At 37.4% G+C, this 24,163-nt stretch overlaps 1 protein-coding gene across 1 annotated transcript; it reads left to right on the top strand.

The window, feature by feature from the left end:
* Window positions 1-10,662: 10,662 nt before the first annotated feature.
* Window positions 10,663-12,675, top strand: bmp15 (bone morphogenetic protein 15; the record flags this gene model as incomplete). Its single annotated transcript, XM_084110259.1, has 2 exons — window positions 10,663-11,011; window positions 11,867-12,675. 2 exons carry the CDS (start codon window positions 10,663-10,665, stop codon window positions 12,673-12,675), a joined length of 1,158 nt encoding a protein of 385 aa, XP_083966385.1.
* Window positions 12,676-24,163: the final 11,488 nt, after the last annotated feature.

The following is a 24,163-nucleotide window of genomic DNA, read 5'->3' on the forward strand; positions in this document are numbered from 1 at the left end:
GCTCATGAAGGAAAGTGCCGCGTGACATCTCCATCTAGCGGTGGATGATGAATACTGTATTCATCATCCACCACTAGACGTCATTAGACATAAACATTACAACCCAAGCTTAAATGGCTTTAATTAATCTATTGATCATTTTAGGGAAATATCATATTCACAAAGCCAAATTTAGTAATTCTAAACCTTCTTTTATTGCTTTTGTTAAGGAGACGGAACAGTACATCAAATCCATCCATGATTCAAAAAATAAGAAGGCTGCTAAAACCATTCAGTTATGCTCTATCTTTAATGTATTTATTTGAAACTCCCCCTGGCTCTGCTCTTGTTTATTTTATTTTTTTTCTCTGTATTAATGACTCTATTTGTGTGTTCTTACTTCTTGTATCGTAATGATTTAATAAAGATTTTTAAAAAAGTAAAAAAAAAAAAAAAAGCTTAAATGGCTTTGACATCGAATTTTCTTACAGAATTACATGAATCAGATCTAAATGTTATTTATGATTTTTAAATTGATCATGAGCACAATAAAGTAGTCTAGTTAATCACAATATTACGAGCAAAACAGTTGGATAGAACATCAAATATAGCCTATTAAAAATAGGACACATAAAAGGACAAAAAAGATCCCTGTTTCTCCCTATTCCAATTCTCTGTGTTATATTGATCAGACATTGGTACCAAAATAAACTTTATTAAATTAGTATGAAATCAGTTTAAGACTTGCAAGGAATGTACAGTCAGTGTGTCATAGGTGAATATAGAGTTGGGGGAAATAGATGTAAATTGTAAACAAAAGCATCTGCTTTCATACGAGTATTCCAATGCACTTTAAATCTCATCTTTCACAGTTTGGTGAACATCATCGTGGCATCACTGAACATCAATGTGACAGCCTAATAGCCTAAGTCATATTTGCTCAAATAATCTGATTTACTTGTGACATTTTGTTAAATGGTATTTCTAATAATACTCGCTGAGCATCATGGGAACTGCACTTTGCTGATTCGAATCTTACCTCACAGGTAGGTCTTTCAATGTTGCCTCAGGAGGGGAGGAATCCAAAGCACATCAACGAGCCACAGGGATACCTGAAGGGTCAGTCCTTGGACCCCTCCTCTCCTCCATATATACATTACTGGGATCTATTACAGGAACATGGATTCTCCTACCGTTGCTATGCTGGTGACACACAGCTTTACTTTTCATGTCAGGCAAACAATCTGGTAGCTGCACGGATGTTGGAGTGCCTGGAGGACATCTCGGCATGGATGAAAGAACATCACCTGCTGTGACTCAATCTAAAGACAGAACTTCTCGTCTTCTCTGCCACTCTGACGAGTCAGCATAATTTCACCATCCAGCTATAGGCTCATCAACAATAATTTCGTCCTGATCCACCAGAAATCTTGGGGTAATCTTTGATGAACAACTGACATTCAGAGACCACATTGCAAAGACAGCACTGTCATACAGGTTATTTACACTGCACAACACCAAGATCAGGCCTTAATGGAGCATGCAACACAATCATATTGATCAATTGACAGCTATTGGATATTTTCCTTTTTCTATGTGATATTGTGGTTGTTTTACAGTAAATAACTGACTTTTAAATAAAAACATCTCAACCAAGTTTTGTCTCTATATATTGTCTCCATAGGGGGAACAAAACTGGAAAAATTTCTACCTAATTTTTGATTTTACAATTAAATTAGTTTGAGTTGGACAAACATTAAAAATCACTTCATAAATGTATCCATTTCATTTAAACTGTATTTGTTCAAATTAAGTTGGACCAACTTAATTACATTTCATTGCATGAATCAGTCTTTAATGAGTTGGGGCTACACATATTTATTGGATGGAAATTCTGCCCTCAATTAAATTGAGTTTGTCCAATGAGTTTTTTTTTTTTTTTGGGGGGGGGTATCACTTATTACAAAGTCACTTTTCATGTTTCAAAACTACAATTCAAGACTATAAGTTAAAATTTTAAGGCAGTGTGAACATTTACTTTTTCAAGCTGAATTTTTTTTTACAGCGTATACACTGCTAAAAATAGGTGTAATTACATGCAGGTATTTTTTTTTTCAGGGTTAATTAAGACTTCAAACACAAATTTGTTGGTAGTTGGTATAGATTCACAACCAATGAAATGCTCCTTCACAGGCCACACTCGCATGGGTTGTGCTCAGTCTGTGGAAGCAGAAAAGGACACCAAAACGTATACTTTAAAAGGAAGAGACTTCAGTGAACAAAATATATGATTAAGTGCAAGAATGATTTGTTCACTTAAAAGAGTCATTCAGCACACAGATTCATTCATGGACTACTAGTCCAGTCATTTTATGAAAAAAGGTTGAACAAATTGCAACAGAAGCAAACTCAACTGATTTTGTATCTGAGTAAGGGAAAAAAAAGCCCAGAAGAATCCCATTAGGGGAAAGTTTCGAAAAAGACCCAAATATAGCCTATTCATTCTTTTTCTTACGTGAATAGGGTAAACAAATTAACCTTTAGATATCACCATGAAAATTACTGAGTTGATTACTTGCATCAAGACAAACAAAAAATGTATTACAAGTTTTTTGAAACTGTTTGTTAACATGGACAAACGTTGCATAAACTAATTACGTATGTGCTAATTTGCATAAATACCACAACAGATCTAAACACTGGGTATAGCCAGGTGAAAATGTCTTGTTGAATCTTGTTGACACATAACAGTAAAATACTTAATGTTAAGGTCTGAATGGAACCCATTTAGGCTACCCATGAGCATTAATACATAGAGGCAGGAAGAAGTACTTTAGAAACCAGCCTTTATTCATTTTTAAGAGTTGGGGCTGGGTCTGTTGGACTGTTTCTGGGGGACGAGTCTGAGGGAAGAACAGGAGACAATGGTAAGGAGAATGCAGAAGACAAAAGGTAGGCAAAATAAAAAGTGAATCCCCAGAAACAGTTCTTAATAAACCGCGCGAAATAAACATGAATGAGCATTTGAAAGTGTGTTAAAAGGTAGAGTAGCCTACAACTTATCGAATTCCGTATCATGTGACATGGAATCACTCGATCAGTGTTTCAACCATGGAAAGACGTCAGTAAATCAGCTTGTAAACAATTTCATGTAACGTCACATCACATTTACCTCAGAAAAAACATATCCATAAACTCGTTAGTCAGCTAGAAAAATTAACTCTACAGAGGAGCATTTTGCTAAATATATGCACCATATTACATATTCATTATAATTTTTAATGTTCTTTAATTTTGAATGCATGTTTGAATAAATCTGGCAGGTTTTTATGACAGCCACCATTTAAATGTTTATATTTCATATAACTTTATTATTATAAAAATAAATAAAAGTGTAATTTAAGTGTTTGTATACAAATCAGTTCATTTACCTTCAATATTATAGTTGGCTAATGAAGCCTAGTAGGCTACAACTGACTCCCATAGTTTACAGCATTAGTATTAGAATCAGCATTAGAAAATTTGCCATGTATTGTACATGATATCCAAAACAATCAATATTGAATCGAATTGAAATCGAATCGAATTGCAAGCTTGTGAATCGAAATCGAATCGAATTGTGAAATTTGTATCAATACCCAGCCCTAGAATCAATAGCCGATAGAAACGGCGTGCCCGTTGTTCTTGACTGCATTCACTGAGAGAAATCGAAAGTAAACATAGTGCAGTAGGCTACCTGTGTTTAGTACCTAAATGTCCAGTGGGAGGCGGAAAAGAAACACAGCTAGACATAAGCCAGTCAGTTCAGCAGTATGTGTTGATATTTGAAATCAGCACAACTGTCCCTGAAGCCTTGAGGCCTGTTCTCACAACTCTACAATTAGCTAAGTTTCTGAAATTTGTCCAATTTGTAAAGTTATTCTTGAATTATGATCATGGAGCAGTGTAGCCCGAGAAGAACCAGGGCTCTTCCCACACACCCGAGGGGATTCTCTTCCACTCCAGACCCCTGTGAGCTTTCACATCTGGCAGCTGTGATCGGGTTGGATCACACTTACAGCTGCATCTCTGCGGAAGCTCAAAGTCCCAGCGGTTTGGAGGAGCGCTGCCTGAAGAACGCTGCTGTCCTTCCCGAAATCCGTCCAGCAGCCTCTTCAGTGGACACATGTCAGCAGGAAGAGCCTGTCTCCATCCATGGCTCCAGTGTGCAGGGCTACCAGGACATTTACCGTTCTGTGGCGGTGCCCATGATGAAGACTCGCTGTGGTCGGCACCGTCCCTACAGTCTTGAGCTGGGCCTGACGATCAAGCAGCAGCTGTGGGAGGCACTCAACTGCCCTTCACTGGTGGAGACAGAGCAGCCCGATAGACGTTTCCTCATCACTGAGAGCTTCTCCACACCCAGCAGAAGAAGCTTCGCTCCACAAATCCATGTGGACATCAGTGAAGAGCCCCTGCCCGAGGAACCCCGAAGAAAGAAGCCCAGACACTGAGTCATCACAGTGTTACATGGAGTATCACATACACTCTAAAAAATAAAACATTGGGTCAACAAAAAAAAATATGTTAACTTTTCCACTAGAATTTTTACATTAAGACTGCTGGCAGAATTACATTAATTCAAAGCGATGTTTTGAGTATGGTGAATTACCTTTTAGGCCACAATAAAACGCGTTTCTAAGTAACATGAACTTAATAATTTTCAACATGAATGCAAGTAATTAAGTTGATCCAACATAATGTTTTAAGTTAGGTGAAGAAGTTTTTTGGCCAACACTTTTTTGTTCTCCTCCGATCTACATTGATGTCAAAAATTGCCTCTGTGAAGTTTGAACACAGAAAACATTTCATCACTGGATAGGTTCTGTTCGTTTATTTAAAGTGTGGTTTATGTCAGCTGAATGTGCGGAACGCTTTTCAGAGAAGATAAGGCAACGTTATTTTAGTACAATTCACACCCAGCGATAACTCTGGGAAAAAAATCTCTGAATGCTTCACGTTCTTCCGACCTATTACCATCGCGTCAATTCTCTATTGATTTTGATGGTAATATCAATTTTGATTAACGTTAATATGCGCGAGGGAGGGAGGGAGAGCAAGACAGTTTGAAGACTGTGAGAGTGCGCGCGCGCGGCCGGAGGAGGGGCTCTCTCTCTCTCTCTCTCTCTCTCTCAGTAACATGCGCGGGCGCCTTTCACAATTGTAAACAATAAAAACGAAATTTGGAAAACTAAAACGGAAATCATAGGGCCCTACATAACTCCGACTGGTTTTGAGCAAGTATCTGAACAAATAGTGTAGCTACTCAATCAGTGACAGGCTACAGCTAGCTAACTTTACCTCGGCACACAGACTAATACTATCAACACTGCTCAAATAGAGTATAAGGACTTCCAGATTTCGGTATTCGGTATAGGCCATCACCAACAGAATCCTGAGCGGTCAGGGGATCTCTGGATAATCCGTAATTCGTTTGTAATTATAAAACGAAAATACCGTTTTTCTGTTTTTTGTTTCAAAACGAAAAACCAAATAACCGTTTTTGGTGTCAGAATCAAAAAACGAAAAACCAATTAAAAACGGCCCGTTTTTCGTTTTTGGCGATCATTTTATCGTTATTCCTTTTTGAACAAAGAATGAAGAGAGTCTTTGAACTTCAGTCAATTGACCCTTCGCTAAGCCCCGCCCTCCTTAGTTACTGTAACTACATAATAGTTGCTATTATGTCGTGGATATAGCCCTCGAATGCATACTGCAGTCTTGCTCTCTCATATTTTCACCTGTTCGCCAAAAATGACTAATTATCTCCTTAGGTATGTATGCACTGGTTTCAGACATTCCTGAGGAGATAATTAGTCATTTTTGGCGAACAGGTGAAAATATGAGAGAGCAAGACTGCAGTATGCATTCGAGGGCTATATCCACGACATAATATGCAAACGATTAGTGAAGTGAAGACAATGGGTAGACGCTCAGTCTAGGTGCTAATTCTGGGTTTATCACCAGGTTCACTCAGAAGTGTCGGCCAGAACACCACTTAAGGCCAAATATTCCAGAGTATGAAATGACGAGCTGAGAGATAGTTCTTATTATTCTGTTTATTCTTTCCTCTTTCTTGTCTCAGTAATTTTCAGTGTGTAATTTGAGTGTGGTTTCTATACAGAGAGAAACAAAATACAAATGAATAAAGGAAACATATGCATACACATAATTCCTCCTTAAGCACTAATATACATTACAATATAAAATAAACAATAGTCAGAATATGACTATATATATCTTAAACTCTAAAATGTAGGCAGATAAAGATTCAAACATTTACATGGGATTCTCAGATTTTCTATGCATTAAGTCACCAATAACGAACTTTCTGTCATCTATGATATAGCTACTCAATAGCCTAGATAGCCTATAATGGTCCAGATAATAATATTTAACACAACTTACTTCATATTTTACTCAACCACAAAGTACTGATACGTAGTAAATATAAATCAGGTGGACCAAAGCTAGAAAGTAACGTCCGAACGCGAATATAATTAACACAACGCTCGCGTAGCGACCCTTAAACTCCTAACTCTCATCCATATCAAATAACAGAAATAACAGCTAACAAAGAAATGCAATATCACGAGTAATACAGCAAAAATACTTACTTTTCTCATTCACGCACACTCTGAGGAAAATGTCGCTCACAATGAGAATCCAACTGACTGACGATCTCTATCGTACTGCGTACTAACTTTGACAACCGACCGACTATCTTTCATACTGCATACTAACTGCGTGACGTCACATACAATATACAAACCAGCGCGCGCGTCCGCTATCCTATTACAAGCACTGAATAAACGGCAGTAAACGTAAAACATAACTCACAATATGGTCAACTGTACTAAATAATATGAACACATAACTTTGGGGCCTTTTCTACAATTAGAGAATAATTTCATCAAAATTGAAGCTAAAGTCTATAACGTTAGGTCCCAGTGCAAGCAGCAGCCGCCTCGTACGCTGACCATTCAAATGGGAAACACACAAATTTGAGGAACAGCTTTGTGCATGAGAAATGTGAAAATATTCTAATATTTATAAATCAAACAGCTTATCCATATGTATTGTGGAATAAACACAAGACATTAGCCTGACCATTGCAATGATAACATTCTCCCGCTTATATTTGTAGTGCGCCAGTTTAACGTTACTGCTCACACGTCGTGGGTCACATTAGTGACTACTGTTATGAACTGATTAAGTTTGCATACCAACCTTTTCCTTGGAGATCTCCGGCAAGCCCCCTGATGTTCCCTCCTTTTACTAACGACCTTTTACTTTTACTAGAACTAACAACGGGAGTTGTTACAAAGGGATTTCTCCCTTTGGGTTTTAGGTTTCGGGAAGGGAACAAAATCCACCACCCCGTCCAAACTTTTAGGATACCGGGTATCAGATTTGCATAATCCATACGCACAACGCTTCGGCATGTTTCCCTCTCGCTCGAAAGCTTGCCAGACCTCCCGCGCCTAGTTACGGTTGCTAAGCCCAATTTATACTTCTGCGTCGAACTTACGCCGTAGCTACGTCGTAGGCTGTGTGTAGCGCGCGTACCCTGACGTGCACCTCTCCAAAAATGTAACAACGCGTCAACTCTACGCGGACGCAAGCGCTGTGATTGGTCTGCTAGGACCGCTCCCTCGGGTTTCACATGCTCCCTCTGCGCGCGTGAACGCGGACAACGACGCAGAAGTATAAATGAAAACCAACGCGTTGCCTACAGCGTAGAGGCTCCGGCGTAGGTCCGACGCAGAAGTATAAATCAGCCACGATTGCTTGTGGCGGTTATCGGGCGTGGCTTAGCGAAGGGTCAATTCGTTTTTCGTTTATAAACCAAAAACGGAAGTCACCCCTTTATTCGTTTTTTCGAAAAAACGAGATTTCGGCTTGATTTTTCGTTTTTTCGTTCACAGGCAAAACACGAATAAATGACTTCAAAATTCGTTTTCCACATGTGGGCGGCCTGACACGCCCCCTTCCGCCGATTGGTCAAGCAAATCTGAGCATGTGACGTCATCAGTTGTCGCTCAGGTCTGTTCAACAAAATAATAGTCCTCTACTATGGCTACAGATTCTTAAACTGTACATGGCAGGTCCTATTGGGCTTTCTTCTGTGCAACTTTACACGTTTCACAGAAATCTTTACATCAGAAATATTAATTATTAGTCTGCCACCACCAGCCTGTTTTATTTAGCTGTGCGGAGTTAAATCTGTGTGGTGAAGTTGCGCTTGACAGCGCCGAGCGGGAGAGGCTCACTGACCAATGTTCAGTCAGCAGTCAGAACTTTTCTTTTTTGCCACGGGATGGTGATTGCAAATACTGTAATGCCAATCGGCTGAGGGTGGGTACCGATGATGGTGAAATACATTTTTACTGAAACTGTAATCATAACCGCGACCCGCGAGAATGAGACAGATGATTGACAGGACGATAGCGGAGGCAATTAAAGGCGCAAGATAACTTCTGTTAACAAAAACATAAATAAAAAAGTGTTTAATATAAGTGACTTTGTCTTTGTTTTATTGTTTTTGTTGTTTTTAATTATATAAGTATAATACTGGGTGATTTAAAGTAAATAACTGTAGAAATTATAGAAAAGTCTAACAATGTATATTTGTTTTTCCCCTAACTCACAAAACAGATCCATAAGTGCGTTATTTCAAAGAAACAATGTGTCTTTGCCTTATATTTACTCATTCTGGAATCAATTGACAGAGAATATGGAAAAAGGTTTGGCTTACACTTAATCAATATTTAATTACAAACAAAGTTAAGGAGGTATTATTCAAAATTATACATAAAATGTACCCAGTTGAACATTACTTTGTGAAATTTAAAAGCGATATTGATTTTAATTGCACTTTTTGTGACAGTTGCCCTGAAACTAGGTTCATTTATTTTGGCACTGCCCATTTGTAAGACCATTATGGCTAATTTGTGTTGTTTTGGAAACATCTATAATTTGGTCTTTTGGAGAATTATAGAAATGTAAATTTTCCTGTAAAAAACCCTGTTTTATATCATTTAAGAATGAAATGGAGCTTTATATTGACTCAATTCGATTTTCTATGAAGCAAAAAGCAGTTAAAACTCTTAAAATTTGTAATGTCTTTATTTAGATTTTGGAGAATTATAGAGACAGGCACAGTCAGGTTTATATAATATATTTAATTTTTTTAAAGGCAAAACTCCATGTTCACAAATGTAAATCTTTGGAAAAGTTAATTTATTCGCAAAGGTGGACAAAAACATTGTGTTGGCTTTTTAAAGATTACTTATTTTGATGACGACTTTTACTCCTGCTGTGGAAAAGATGGAGGAGTAGACAGTCAGACACTGATAATAATAAGAAATGTTTATTGAGCATCAAAGAGACTTCTTTCAAAAACATTAAGACACTTAAATTCTTCTTTTGGCCAACAGTGTACATGAATCCAACAATTCTTTGTAAATAAGTGAAATTATTGTGAAGGTTATGTGTCATGTATTGTGAAAAGAACTGTGTTTTATCCTGTGTTGGACATTTCCTTTTTGACTGCTAAAAAATTTATATTCTGCCGTTTTATGAATGTAATGGATGATATTTCATTATAATAATTGTATAAGCTAAACACCCAATGACTCTGCATTCATTTTGTCAAATGCTAACGTTTTGTTTAGGATTTTATGTATGTTTTTTAACAATGTGTGTGCAGTGAAGGACAGCACATAATGTGTTAATTTAACACATTTACACATCTTTGTGCTAACCTCTAACATATTTACTTTGTTAAAATCATTAACACAATGAATGAGTTCAAATTAACACAAAAAACGTTGTCCTTAAACTCACCCATTAATCTGTAAAAATTTAACACATCATTTCCAGCATTGGCAGACTGTTTTTTTTGTGATATATATGAAATGTTTTAAATAAATAAAAAATGGTATTTTGTAATAATTTTGTCTAATTGATTTGTATGTCAGTAGTACTTATGTAGGATAAAAATATATATATTTAGTACAAATAAAAATAATTACAGTAGTGTACTGATTAGCTTGGTTTTTACAATAATGCACTGAAAAGTTGTGCTTGAAAATCAAGGACCATGATAAAAAGGCCTGGCGATGAAATTCTGATAATTTGACTGGTATTTTGTCAATGTTAGAATTAAAATTAAGAAGAAAATTTATATTAGGCTACCAACGTTAGCAAGCATATGGGAAGGGATAAAGTTCCAAATGGAGTAAGGATTTCTAACAACCTGACTACGCCAATTTACTTTAAATGTATTATTTAACGCTTCAAAATACCAAAAATTTAGGCCACCATTTTCATATGAATTCATAATAATTGTTTTATTTTTATTTTTCCATATGAAGTCAAGTAGATCTCTCATAATAAGCCATTGATTTAATTTCCTTTTTGTTTTTTCAACAACAGGATTGAAATCTAGTAAACACCTTTTGTGTAAATGACACGCAACTTGAAGTTTGATAGGTGATTGAGCATGACGTCACACGATTAGAGGTGCACCAACAAGTTTGTCATCGTCAGGTGATGTTTAGGTTGAATTCCGCCCGCTGATTGTCTGACTTAGACGATGGTAGCCTTCCAGGTGGCACTCGTCTGTACGAGGGGCTGAACATGAAGGCTACCACCAGCTGTCACAACTGTCTGAGACTTTGCGTACTGTCGTGTTTGTTTGTGCTGCACATATCTACGCGCGTGGCCGGAAAGATGTCTTATCCGTCACATTTTGGCGTCGCCAGCAGAGAAGTTCGTCGAAATCGCCACCCAAAACAGAGGAACACTTATTTTAAACCTCTCCTAGAAAGCCAAACTGAAGATGAAGGTATGCGTCTGATGTTAAGTCTATACAGGATAGCGGCGGATGCAGATGGACGACCAAAGCAGCTCAAGTTATTTGGGTCCAACACTATAAGGCTGCTCAAAGCGTCCACCACTGAAAAGCACTTTCTCCCAACCTCAGATGGTAAAGCACTCTATCTTATCTCACACACGTCCATAAGTACATCTAGACATGCCTTTGTCCTTATTATGCACCCTTAAAAATAAAATTGCCATTTATTGTTCAATGAAGAACATTTACCATCAATGGAACCTTCCATTGCAAGGTTCTTTATAGTGAAAAGGGTTTTAAAAAAAAGACTGAAACATTCACACTACACTCTTAAAGGGATAGTTCACCAAAAAATGAAAATTTTGTCATTACTTACTCTCAAGTTGTTCCAAACCTATATGAGTTTCTCTCTTCTGTTGAACACAAAAGAAGATTTAAAAAAAAAAAAATTGAGGACATCCATTGATTTCCATTGTAGAAAATGGTGAGTAGGCCTAAATGATGGCAAAGTTTACATTTTTGGGTGAACTATCACTTTAAAAAGTTCTTTATTGGCATCTAATGTTCTATGAAGATCTTCAATAAAAAATGTATGGAACCTTTCCATTCCACAATAGGTTCTTTATTGTGGAAAAGGGTTCTTTAGGTTTTGAAAGTGTTCTTAGTAAGAAAAAAAAAAGGTTCTCAGAAAGGTTCTTTGATTAACCAAAAATGGTTATTTTATGGCATTGCTTTGTAAACTTTAATTTTAAGAGTGTAAGAAAAAAAAAGATTATTTTAAGAAATGTTCACTGAATGGTTCTTATATGGCATTTCTGTGGGGAAACAAAAAACCCTGGTGGAACCTTTATTTTTAAGAGTGTGTTGTGCACATTAGCCCTTAAAGTATTACAATAACTGTTAGATTTGTATTTTTGAAATCTAGGCCCATTGTCTGATTATTTATTTTCATTTTCTCTCTCCTATCTGTAAATCCTACTGGACTAGACCTTCAGTATAACTACACAGTGAAATATGAACTGAAAAACCTCTTGTTGGACAAACTGGTGAAGGCGTCTTTTATGCACCTGAGGTCTCCTGTGTCATCCCGTCATCCTTTTATTTGTGAGGCAAGAGTCACGTCTCTTCAAGATCTTCCTGAAGGTGACTATGTCGCTATGCGTCCTCGAAGCCTGTGGACCGAATCGGATGTCACAAACCATGTGTCTGAGTCAAAAGATGGCCAGGTATCCCTCTTAGCTCATTATCGATGCACTCAACCAAAGAATGCCAGGTCCATTACACATCGAAAATGCTTCCCACCTCAACACCATCTTCGAGCTCCTGTTTTGCTGCTCTTCTTGGAGGAGAACAAGCAACCTGTGGAATGGGGGAAGTACTTCACGCCCCTTTCCCGCCCCAGGACCCGCCGGTCTCAGGAGCCTGGGAGCATCGTCTCTGACATCCCCAACTACAAGCAAGGGTCGAACAGCGTGGCCAAAAACCAGTGCAAGCTGCACTCCTACCACGTGACCTTCAAAGATTTGGGATGGGACCATTGGATCATTGCACCCCACAAGTACAACCCTCGTTACTGTATGGGAGACTGCCCTCGTATCCTGCATTACGGCTACAATTCGCCCAACCACGCAATCATGCAGACTTTGATCAGCGAGCTTGGTGTGTCAGATATCCCGATGCCCTCTTGCGTTCCTTATAAATACAAACCTATCAGCGTGTTGATGATGGAGAAGGATGGAAACATAGTTTATAAAGAATATGAAGATATGATTGCAGACTCCTGCACCTGCAGATGACTTTGGGCTTGGGGTCAGATCAAGAAAATAACTGAATGGTGCTAAAGGACAATGTGAATTTGAACTAGCACAATTGAAGAACTCAACCGAAAGGAATGGTTATATTGGGTTTGATTTGCCTGCTGCCATTGCTTGCGCATTACTAAGAACATTCACACAGCGAGGTTTGTGTTAGACTTGAATTGTGGAGAGTGATCAATTCAGTCTCACCTCTCAGAGTACAGACTTTTTAGGGATCTAGGTATGAATAACTGGATTCTGATTGGTGAATGAGTGACTATCATGTAATATTTATTTTCTGCTTACTCTTCTCTATGTATGTTCTTTTTTTCTGTCTGGTATGTATTAATGTGACATCTTTTGTAATGTATTTATGGAGGGGGAATGAAATAGGAAAATTTTGGCACTTTATTGAAGACACTGTACTGAAAAAAGGAAAATGGAGGAGAAAAAAAGAAGCACGAAAGAGCCCTGTCTGTTGACTTGGACCATAGAGTTGTTGCTGTTTCTCTTGTCTGCTGCATTTGTATCCTCTTTCTGAAAGCACAGGTTTTGCCCATCTTTGACAAAGAGCATGGCCTTCGAAAGCAAGTGGAGAAAATAAGCAGAGGCTAATTTTGCACAACCTCAGTGAAGACATGCAGTAAGTGTATAAATTAGACTTTCATAGATGTATTTCTTAGAGGAGAAATGTCCATGCACCTAAATGAATGTTTTAATGTTATATTGAAAGATGTTGAAATAAAGTAGTTATTTTGTAAAAAAAGAAAAAAAAGAAAGCAAACGTATAAATATGCTTGTTGTGTGGTCATTCGATTCTCTTTTGTTTGGTGTTTCTCTTGGATTTGATCAATAGGAGTCGCTCTCTCCCAGCTGTTTCTCTCAGCTCTAGTAAATGGAGATGGCAGGAATGCTGGTCTGAACTGGCTTCTTTGATGTTATAGAGCTTGTCTGGTGTAAAATTTGGGTGAAAGTTCATTTAGAACCTTAAGCAAGTGTTCAGCCTCCATGCAATATCAGGACGAGATATGGAAGAATACTTGAATGTTTTGAAAATCATAATGTATAGAATGCTCAGAATATAGTATCTTCCAACTAACAGGGAAATGTATATAGTCTGTAAGATTGTGTACCTGAAAAAAAACGTATTAGAATGTAGCATATAACAAAAAATCGCTCTATTTAGCATTTTGGGCATAGCAGATATGTATGTTTTATTTGCTGTGGAGAGAAGATATAGGCCTGGTTTCACAGACAGGGCTTTGATTAAGTCAGAGGTTGGCCTTAGTTAAATTAAGACATTTAAGTAGCTTTTATAAACATGCCTTAGGGGGAAAAAACATTAGTGGTGTCTACTTGAGACAAAAATGGCACTGACATATTTTAAGATATGTCAGTGTAAGTTGCTTTCAGTTGGAACCGCTCAAACATGCATTTTAGTCTGAAACCAGGCAATAGAGTACTGTTTGAAGGTTTGGGGTCGGTAAGATTTGTTTTAATGTTTTTGAAAATGCTCAACTAGGCTGCAATTTGAATTTTTTTCTATTTTAAAATGTAACGTATTCATGTGATGCAAAGCTGAATTTTCAGCAGACATTACTCCAGTCTTCAGTGTCACATGATCCTTCTGAAATCAATATAATTTGCTGATTTGTTGCTCAAGAAACAATTGTATTATTATGTGTTGTGCTGCTTAAAATATTTGTAGAAACAGCACTTTCCCCCCTCAATATTTTATGATTAATGGAAAGTTCAAGAGAACTGCATTTATTTGAAATTATAAATTTAATAGAAAATGTATATTAATAGAAATCAAATTTTCTCATGAATAAAAGTATTAATTTCTTTCAAAACAGTTTTACTGACACAAACTTTTGAACCAAAATGGAGAAAAAAATTAAATGTGATGCATTGAGTAAATTGTTAAACCAGAAGCATCAAAATCTTTTTGTAGTCTTTTTTTATATAAAACATTTTTTTTAATCAATATCTGACCCATTATTGTTGTTGTAGCATCCACACTTGGTTGATTACACTTCCATTTCCAGTACTCAACTCAACTCAACTTTATTTATAGAGCACTTTCAACACCACAAGTGGAACCAAAGTGCTGTACAGAAAATATAAAAGAGAAAAATAAAAACAATGCAAACATATAACACACACAGCTTACAAAGCATATTCAAATGCTAAAGAAAACAAATACGTTTTAAGCGCGCACTGAAAAACACCCAAAGAAGGAGAAGATTTTACAGACAGAGGAAGGTCATTCCAGAGCCTAGGAACTGCAACAGAGAATGCCCGAGTAATATGCTCTCTCTTCTTACCCGTTAAAAGTCTGGCAGCTGAGTTCTGAACAAGCTGCAAACGGGAGAGAGAAGCCTGATTCACACCCAGATACAACACATTACAATAATCCAAACGGGATGACACAAAGGCATGAACAACCTTCTCCATATCTTCCAAAGAGAGCATAGATTTCAATTAAGATATCGATCTAAGATGGAAAAAACTATTCTTAACAAAAGCATTGATTTGCCAGTCAAATTTAAGCTCAGAGTCAAAAATGACACCAAGGTTTCTCACGCTAGACAGTTTTTTTTCCCAGGAAACAACCCCAGGCAGTCATCCTCCACACACCCCTTATTCCCAAATAAAATCATCTCGGTCTTATCCTCATTTAATTGGAGAAAGTTATTCGCCAGCCAGCACTTAACCTCAGTCAAACATGCATGGAGAGACTGAATGGCACATTTATGCCCATGTTTCAGTGGTAAATACATTTGAGAATCATCCGCATACAGATGATACTGAATCCCAAATTTCTCAAAAATAGAACCTAGAGGGAGCATATAAAGGGAAAATAAAATTGGTCCCAGTACAGAGCCCTGTGGAACCCCACACACAAAAGGAGCAACAGTAGAAGAATAATCCCCTAAACTGACTGAAAAAGTCCTATCCTTCAAATAGGAAGAGAATCATTTCAGGGCTACGGCCGTAATACTACACTGTAAAAAAAAACGTAAAAAAACGGCAATTTTCTGGCAGCAGGGGCGCCAGAAAATTTCTGTTAAAAAACGGAAAAATACTGTAAAAAAATGGTAATTTCTTCCCGATATTTTTACAGAAAAAAACTGTATATTTAACATTGGATTTCAGTAATATGATATAATGTTAATTTACCGTCCTAGTATTAATATCTGTTTTGTACACTGATAACCACCAATCACAGCAGTGATGAGAGTCACATGATCAATCAAAGCTCATCACAAGCAGCTCTTCCACAAGAATATTAATACTATAGAAGCTGCACAGTGTCCTTCACACAAACATTAAACACCATCACGGTAACACACATGAAATTTTAAAATGCAATAAACGCTAATTTAACAACATTAAATGTAACATAAACCCCTAATGTACATAACTGATTAGAAAAAACGAAGAAAACTATGAAGAAACAAACATAGTTATTTCAACAAAAATACATCAAATGTGAAGTGTCACAGGGAATTGTGGGAATGTCAATTTACGTTTTTTCACTGTAAATTATACAATGATTTGTTTTTTCACTTTCAAAAACTGTAAATTTAACGGTATGTTACAGTAAAATTACATTAAATGTACCGTTAGATCTATCACAGTTTTTTACCGTATATAGTACGGAAACTTTCTGTTAACCAATTAACAGTTTTTCACGGTCTTTTACCGTTAAAATTACGATCATTTTTTACAGTGTAACCTGATCCCTAAGACGATCAATAAGAATATTATGATCAACTGTATCAAATGCCGCTGTAAGATCTAACAAAAGTAGAACAACACGGTTTCCAGAATCAACACCTCGTAGGATGTCATTAGAGACCCTCAAAAGAGCAGACTCTGTACTATGACCAGCTCTAAAACCTGACTGGAATCTATCGAAAATGTTATTCCTCATTAAAAAGTCCTTAAGCTGTGCATTCACAATTTTTTCCATGCAGTATCTTAGATATAAAAGGCAATTTCGAAATGGGATGAAAATTACTCGCGTCAAAGGGGTCTAAGCCATTTTTTTTTTGAGAAGGGGCTGAATAACCGCATGTTTAAAACTAACCGGAACAACACCAGATGACAAACTAATATTCAGACAGAATGCTTGGGCCAATGGAATCAAGTACCTGCTTAAACAGAGAAGAAGGAAACACATCACCAGGAGACCTGGTAGGCTTCATATGAGCAATTATATCATTAAGCTGCTGCAAGAAGAGTTAAACTGGTCGACCAACTCTTCTAAACCCATACAGGGAGAGGGGGAATCGATCAATGAAAATAAAGGAGAGACCTCAAAAACAGCTGAAAATCTACTAGCTGTGCATGGATTGAGTATGCAAAATTAAACAGAGGCAGAAACAATATTACCCAGCCCACCACAAGGACAGTTAGAACTAAAAATAACAGTCTTATGATCAGAAAAAAACAGTATCAGCAATCTTCACACTACCAACAAAGAATCCCAGAGACAATACAAGGTCAAGCGCATGACCACGTTCATGAGTTGGACCAGAAACACATTGTAGAAAATCAAATTACTCTAATAAATTAAAAAGTTCTTTGACCAGGGGCTTTGAAGGGCAGCAGCACACATGTATATTGAAATCCCCCAAAATTAAAATATTGTCAAAAGAGGGGACAATTCCAGATAAAAATTCAGAAAACTCCTGTATAAAATCCCCATGAAAGTTTGGCCGTCTATAAATCAAAACACATAACACAGATTTAAAAGAATTCAGCGTAATTAACTGAGATTCAAAAATGCAATAGGACTCAGAAGGTAAAAGTCTACACTTAAACTTGTCTTTAAAAACAACTGCAAGACCCCCGCCACGGCCAACAGACCTAGGGGTACTGAAAAAACTGCAACCAGGAGGAGAAAGTTCAGAGAGAGAAGTCATTTAACCAGCATTAAGCCATGTCTCAGTAACAAATAAAAAATAAATGTATTTGTTGATGTATGAGTACATTTCCAGTACTCATAATCAGCCTAAAGACTAATGGCTTTTACAGTGATATAATGGCATCTTTAGACAACAATTAACATACAACAGGTATTCCAGCTGAACCATACATCAAATACATATATCGATTCTAACATTTTTATTTGACAACATATTGGGAAAATATACTCTATATTTAGTATTAGAGAACAATTAGCAGCTCTGTCTAAAGGTCTCCAATGAAATAAAGGAAGATGCACAGTGGTAGCTTCCCTTATTGATACGGTTCATTCGCATTGCATCAGTCTTTAGCTAATGCTATGGGGAAACTCCTTTCCTCCGAAAATGCAGAAGCCTGATTTAATCGCTTATGTGCAACTGCACAAACCTCTGGCGCTTCAGCCCGCCAAAATGGGCGGGGCTACCCGTCTATATAAGCAGGCCGAAAATGCCATTTTCTCAGAATCTTTCTCCTTTAGCGCAAAGATCTTCTCAAGCTGACCCTCACCCCGGAAGTGGAGCTCCATCGTGAGTATGACCAGGGCTGTGAACGACATCAGTGGATAAGGGAGTCGTGACTACGGATGATGAGGACTGGCTGATCGACTTCAATGAGGAATTATCGACTTCCACCCACGGTGGCACTGGGGAGCTCTGGGTCTGTGTCTGTGGACTTTTGCCATCGCTGCCAGGGGATCGTCGTCCTCACATCAATCCTCTGTCACCGTCTCATGTCACCACTCCTTCACCACCTGCTCGTCCACCTCTGTCCATCCCTCCCTCACCTCTGCTACTAGGGCATGAGCTTGTGCCTACTGGGAGGGGGCGTTCTGTCACCATTATGTTCAGCTTAGTTTCATTATGATGAACTTTTAGTTTGTTTTCATTTTCATCATGTGTTCCTTTGTTCAGTTTTCCCGCTCTTCATTATTAGTTCATTCTGTTCAGGTGCACATCATAAATCATCTTGTTTTAATCACTATTTAAGTTCTCCCTTCACAGTCTGTCATTGTTCGGTCTGATTTTAGCGTGTGTTGCCCTGCCTCTCTGTTTACCCTTCGTGTTATCTTCATTAAATTACGTGCTGGAACTTAATCTTCATCTTCATCTGCCTTCCTAGACTGGGTAAACACAGCCTGATCTGCCGGCAATTTGATTTCGCCCTGCAGCTCAGGCTGGAAACCTGTACATTTATCTCTGCTGCTTCCTTTACAAATTTGCAGGAACCAATCACAAACTGGCTTATCCACCTGGCGCGCTATTGGCGGGTTTCATCCAATCCAATTCCAGAGCCATTACGGATGTCTGGATGTCCAATTCCTTTTAACCTCTCGACGATGCTCAATGGCTTCTTTTTAGCAAACAAATCGCTTGAGAGTAAATACCTAGAGTAAAAACTTTCATATTTTTTTTAAATAACCTGCAAAAATCACTCGATTCCATTGCTGCTTCTGCAAACCGCTGATCAACACGTTTGGTTACACATTTCCTGCCTGGAGTTTTCGCGTCGCTCTGCAAAGTACTTCACCCGGATCGTTGGTCTGATTGGTTGAAGGACTATCCAATTGTGTACAGAGTCATTTGAACTATGCCCATTGATCACGCCTCTTGTGCAGTAGAAAATACAGAGCAGACTCCCCAGACCAATGTTCAATCTTAAAAGATTGAGCTTGGTCTGGTGATAGCCAGACTATTGCCTTCCTGCAAGGACTGGATGAATCTTAACTCAACATAAAGGATATCACGGGTCATCCTTTATGTTGAGTTAAGATTCATCCAGTCCTAAAAATCATGCAAAAGCAACAAACTGTAGGTTACTTGACATGTCGATCAGACAATTTTTTTTTTGGAGAAGTGGACAGCACTTGGTCAGGTTAATCAGAAAAGTCAAAGGTCCAGCTTGCCTATAAAAACAGGATATTATCAATTAGGAAGAACATCAACAAAGCATCTCACCCCCAATTATATCAACTCATTTTGTCACTGAGGAACAGAAGTTTGAACTGAACTACTGAGTCACAATTAAGGCTCCTTTATTACACAGAGATGTTTTGCGAAGTGCAGGTACACTGGATGGAATGAAACTGGATGAATCTGCTGAGGCCCTTTTCTCCTCATTGGCAACTGATAATTGTTTCAATTCCCGGTGGGATGGTGTACTTGGTCTAACATCTTTTGACCAAGTGCCAAAACTGACAAACAAATCAAATGGGGACAGGGTCCTTGAACCTGAGGGAACACCCTGATGAATTGTCATCATTTGATTCATAAAGAGAGATTATTGTTAAGGGAAAGGATATATACAGTTCGTCCCCTGAAGTTGAACTCCTAAAAGTCTTCTTAAGGCTACTGGTGGAAGGAATTTAGTTTCTTATCTTTTTCAAATGATATATTTTTCTATTGTTATGCATGGAGTACGGATTATCTCCAAAAAAACAAACACCCTCAAGGTTTGTTTATCAAATCGATGTAAAGTGATTTCACTTGCATTTAAAACTTCTAAATCTATGCAAAAGTATTTTTTGGTAACACTTTATTTTGATGGTCCCTTTTGAACATTCTGTTGACTATAAGTAACTTTGCAACTACGTGTCAAATAACTCCATTAGAGTATTAGTAGACTGTCTGCTTATCTGGTCTTTATTGTGATGCTCCCCCAACAGGTATTCTACTGACTGTAAGTAACTTTGCAACTACGTCAACTTATTCTAACCCTAACCCTATCAGTCTACTAATACTCTATTAACACTTTAATGAGAGTTAGTAGACATGTAGGTGCAAACATACTTATAGTCAACAGAATGTGTTAAAGGGACCATCAAAATAAAATGAAACCCTTTTTTTTCAGTGTTCATAAGAAACAGAACCCAGTCTCACGGCAGTTTGTGACATAGTCACGAAATTTAATCTATTGATTCGTGTTCGTGAATAATCTATTGATAATAATCATTTTAATCTATTGATTCGTGTTCGTAAGATAAATGAATAGAAAAATAATGTTTTTAAAGATTTATGTGCAGTAACGTTAGGCCAAGTGATATTGTTATTACTGACAGATTACAATGACGTTCAAGAGAAAATGACATCGTCTAGATAATTAGCTAACCATTTAGCAAGCCTAATTTCACCAGTTTTTTTTTTTGTTGTTGTTGTTTTTTTGCTGATGACAAGGAAACCATTGGTCGGGCTTTAATTTGTTGCCCTAAAATGTAAACCATGTGAGTCTAATGACAAAGAAAGGCATAATTTATAACATTTAAGCAAAACGTGATCATTACTTATGAACCTCACTTAACATTACCTGGACGGTGGTTTGAGCGCAATGAGAAATCACTGAAGAAATCACCCAATCGCAAAGCGGACTGGCTCCGTCTCCACAGCAACGGATGCTGAGGTTCATGTGTAATGCTTGCGTCAAGTAATTAATTAAATTAAATGTATTTATTTTATTTAAATTGAATTGATATTCAAAACAAATCCCCCGTTCTCACAATCGAAGGATAAACAATTTAAACTGATGGTCAATAAGTCTAATGGGTAGCTATACTGTAGATTACCGTTAGATGACACACCAAACCGATGGAAAAAGAAAACGGTATTTCTCAAAAAATAAACAGCAACATTTAGAAGCGATAGCCGTAGCACAACTCTGCAGTCTCGTTAAATGAATATATTTACTATATTTTGACTGGAAGGAACCACGGACGATGGTTTACAATGGTGAGAAGCCTACAGAATATAAAGCAATAAAAACAAGGACAAAAAAATGTCTGATTAAATGTTTGGTAATGTAGCATTTAAAGTTTAAAGGGGTGGTATAATGTGAAATTAAGGGGTGTAAAATAAGTATTTGATGTCCCCAGAGTGTGTATGTGAAGTTTTAGCTCAAAATACCCCACAGATATTTTTATATAGCATGGTAAAACTGTCACTTTTTGAGGGTGAGCAAAAACGCACCGTTTTTGTGTGTGCCCCTTTAAATGGAAATGAGCTGCTGCTCCCGGCACAGAGGGCGGAGCTTCAAGAGGTTGTGTCCTTTTACCCCACACAGACATGCACTGAAAATTTCTAAAACGTTTAGCCTTTATGTTCAAACCGGAGTCAGACAATTATGGAGAGACTCAAGAAGAAGTGACAACATGTAGAATGTGACAGGACATTTCTGAATGGTTAGTTGATGAATTTATAGCTGATGTGGAGTTAACTATCTTCTAGTCATTGATTAGCATATTCTGTCATGACAATCTATAAATCGCGTTCCCGGGGGCAGGGTTTATGTAAATTCTAGGGTTGGTGATGTCATTGTTTATGCTCAAACAACAACATTACACACTAACTAGTTAGAAAAGTGAAATCATAATCAAACACCCCTTTAAAAAAATGAAAAACAAATGAGAAAAAAACAATGCTCCAGATTGGCAGAAAGAAAAACGTGGTGCAGACACGAAATATACTTCCTATTGAAATAGAACGAACACGAATCAATAGATAAAATTTTGTGTACTGTACACGAACTGAGACTGGATTGCAACCAACCAGTGACCCTCAGAGGAGTCACGTCTGTGCAGATGGTGTTGGATACAGATTTCCTGGTAGAATTGCACAGAAAAGCGGAACTGAACTTTGGAAGCACATGGTTGGTGTTTCTGTTCACCTCAGTTAAGGCCGATTACCCAACCCTGCTAAATAACTAAAGGCAATTTTTCATCAAGCTAGGTTTACATTTCAAATACTGCAACGTTTTTATGTTTTCAGTGACCTAAATCACCCACTTTGTGTCCTTAGTTTGACTATTCAAGTAAATTCCTTAGCATCTCTGGTTGTGTAAATAGAAAAAAAGAGAGTAATTTTCTCAACTTTTTAGCTTTCCATTAAATATACACTACTGTTCAAAATTTGGGTCGGTAAGACTTTTAATGTTTTTGAAAGAAGTGTCTTATACTCACCAATGCAGCATTTATTTGATCAAAAATACAGGAAAAAATGATATTGTATAAAATAATATTGTAAAATATTATTACAATTTAAAATAACTGATTTCTATTTTAATATATTTAAAAATGTAATTTATTCCTGTGATGGAAAAGTTATCAGCATCATTACTCCAGCCTTCATTGTCACATGATCCTTCAGAAATCACACTGATTTGCTGCTCAAGAAACATCACACTGCTTAATATTTTTCTGAAAACCATGATACTTATTTTATCAGGATTATTTGATGAATTGAATAACATTCAAACACTTTTGAAATATTATAATTATTTACTGTAACTTTTGATCAATTGAATGTGTCCTTGTCACGATCCACTCACAGGAAAAGAGGAGAAGATCCAATAGCAGTAAGTAATATTTATTGGGGAAATCCATACTCATAAACAGTCCAAGCAAAGGTCAAACTCAATGTAAGCAATCCAAAATTACAAGAACAGAACAAGACACAACTGACGATCAACTGACGATCAACTGACGATCAACTGACGATCAACTGACGATCAAAGGTGGTGTGACGAATAACAAGGACTCGTAACAAACACTAAAACAGACAGGGTATAAATACACACACAACTAATAATCATGATGGGGAACAGCTGGGTACAATGAACAGTGATGAGTGCAGACAAGGATTGTGGGAAATGCAGTTTCTAATGAGAATGACACCGTGGGGGAAGGGGACCTCTAGTGGACACCAAGGGAACACAAACCAGACACTGTGACAGTCCTTGCTCAATAAAAGTATTAATTTCTTTAAAAAGTGATCCTAAACTTTTGAATGGTACTGTAACTACCACACGCATAAAGAGGAAAGGCCAGTCCTCAAAGTGTGTTGTGAGCAGATTGCTGTGCTTGACCTCAATAAACACTTAATCTGAATAGATTTAATACAATGTTGATCTGAACAAGAAGGAACTTGCAGATAAGCTTAACCTTGAGCTCTATCACAATACTATGACCAACACAGCGATGCTAGAATGCTAGAATTGTTTAAAACAAGGCCACCAGCTTATGAAATAGTACTGTGTATTATTTGACAATCCCAAGATGACAAGCATCAGAACCAGTAAACACCATGAGTCAATGTGGAACCTTTGTGATGAGCTGGATCAGAGGCCCGGGGCACTCATATCTGACTCATTTGTCCATTTATTATTCTTTATTAAAACACAAGGTCCCTGTGCACGTGTATATGATAAAAGGGAGACAGAAGAACTATGTCAAAGGAATGTTGAAGAAACAGGATGGCAAATGTTGATTCAGAAGCCTTGGAATCTGATATAAATCAAATTATTTACATCAGGCTTTTAAATCGGTGAGTATACCATTGCATAGCATAAATTATACAGTTCAACAAACTGTGAAACTGCAGATTTACATCATTGGACTCTAAAATGCTGACAAGCACATGTCCAAAAGCCTACAGTATGTCTGATTTTTGTTCTTATCTTTCATTCCTCTCGTTCTTCCTTATCCCTTGCTTCTCTCAACTTTGGCTGCATTTTCTCCCAGAGTCCC

The sequence above is a fragment of the Abramis brama genome (assembly GCF_963993115.1).
Source record: "Abramis brama genome assembly, chromosome: 3".
NCBI classification, from domain to species: domain Eukaryota; kingdom Metazoa; phylum Chordata; class Actinopteri; order Cypriniformes; family Leuciscidae; genus Abramis; species Abramis brama.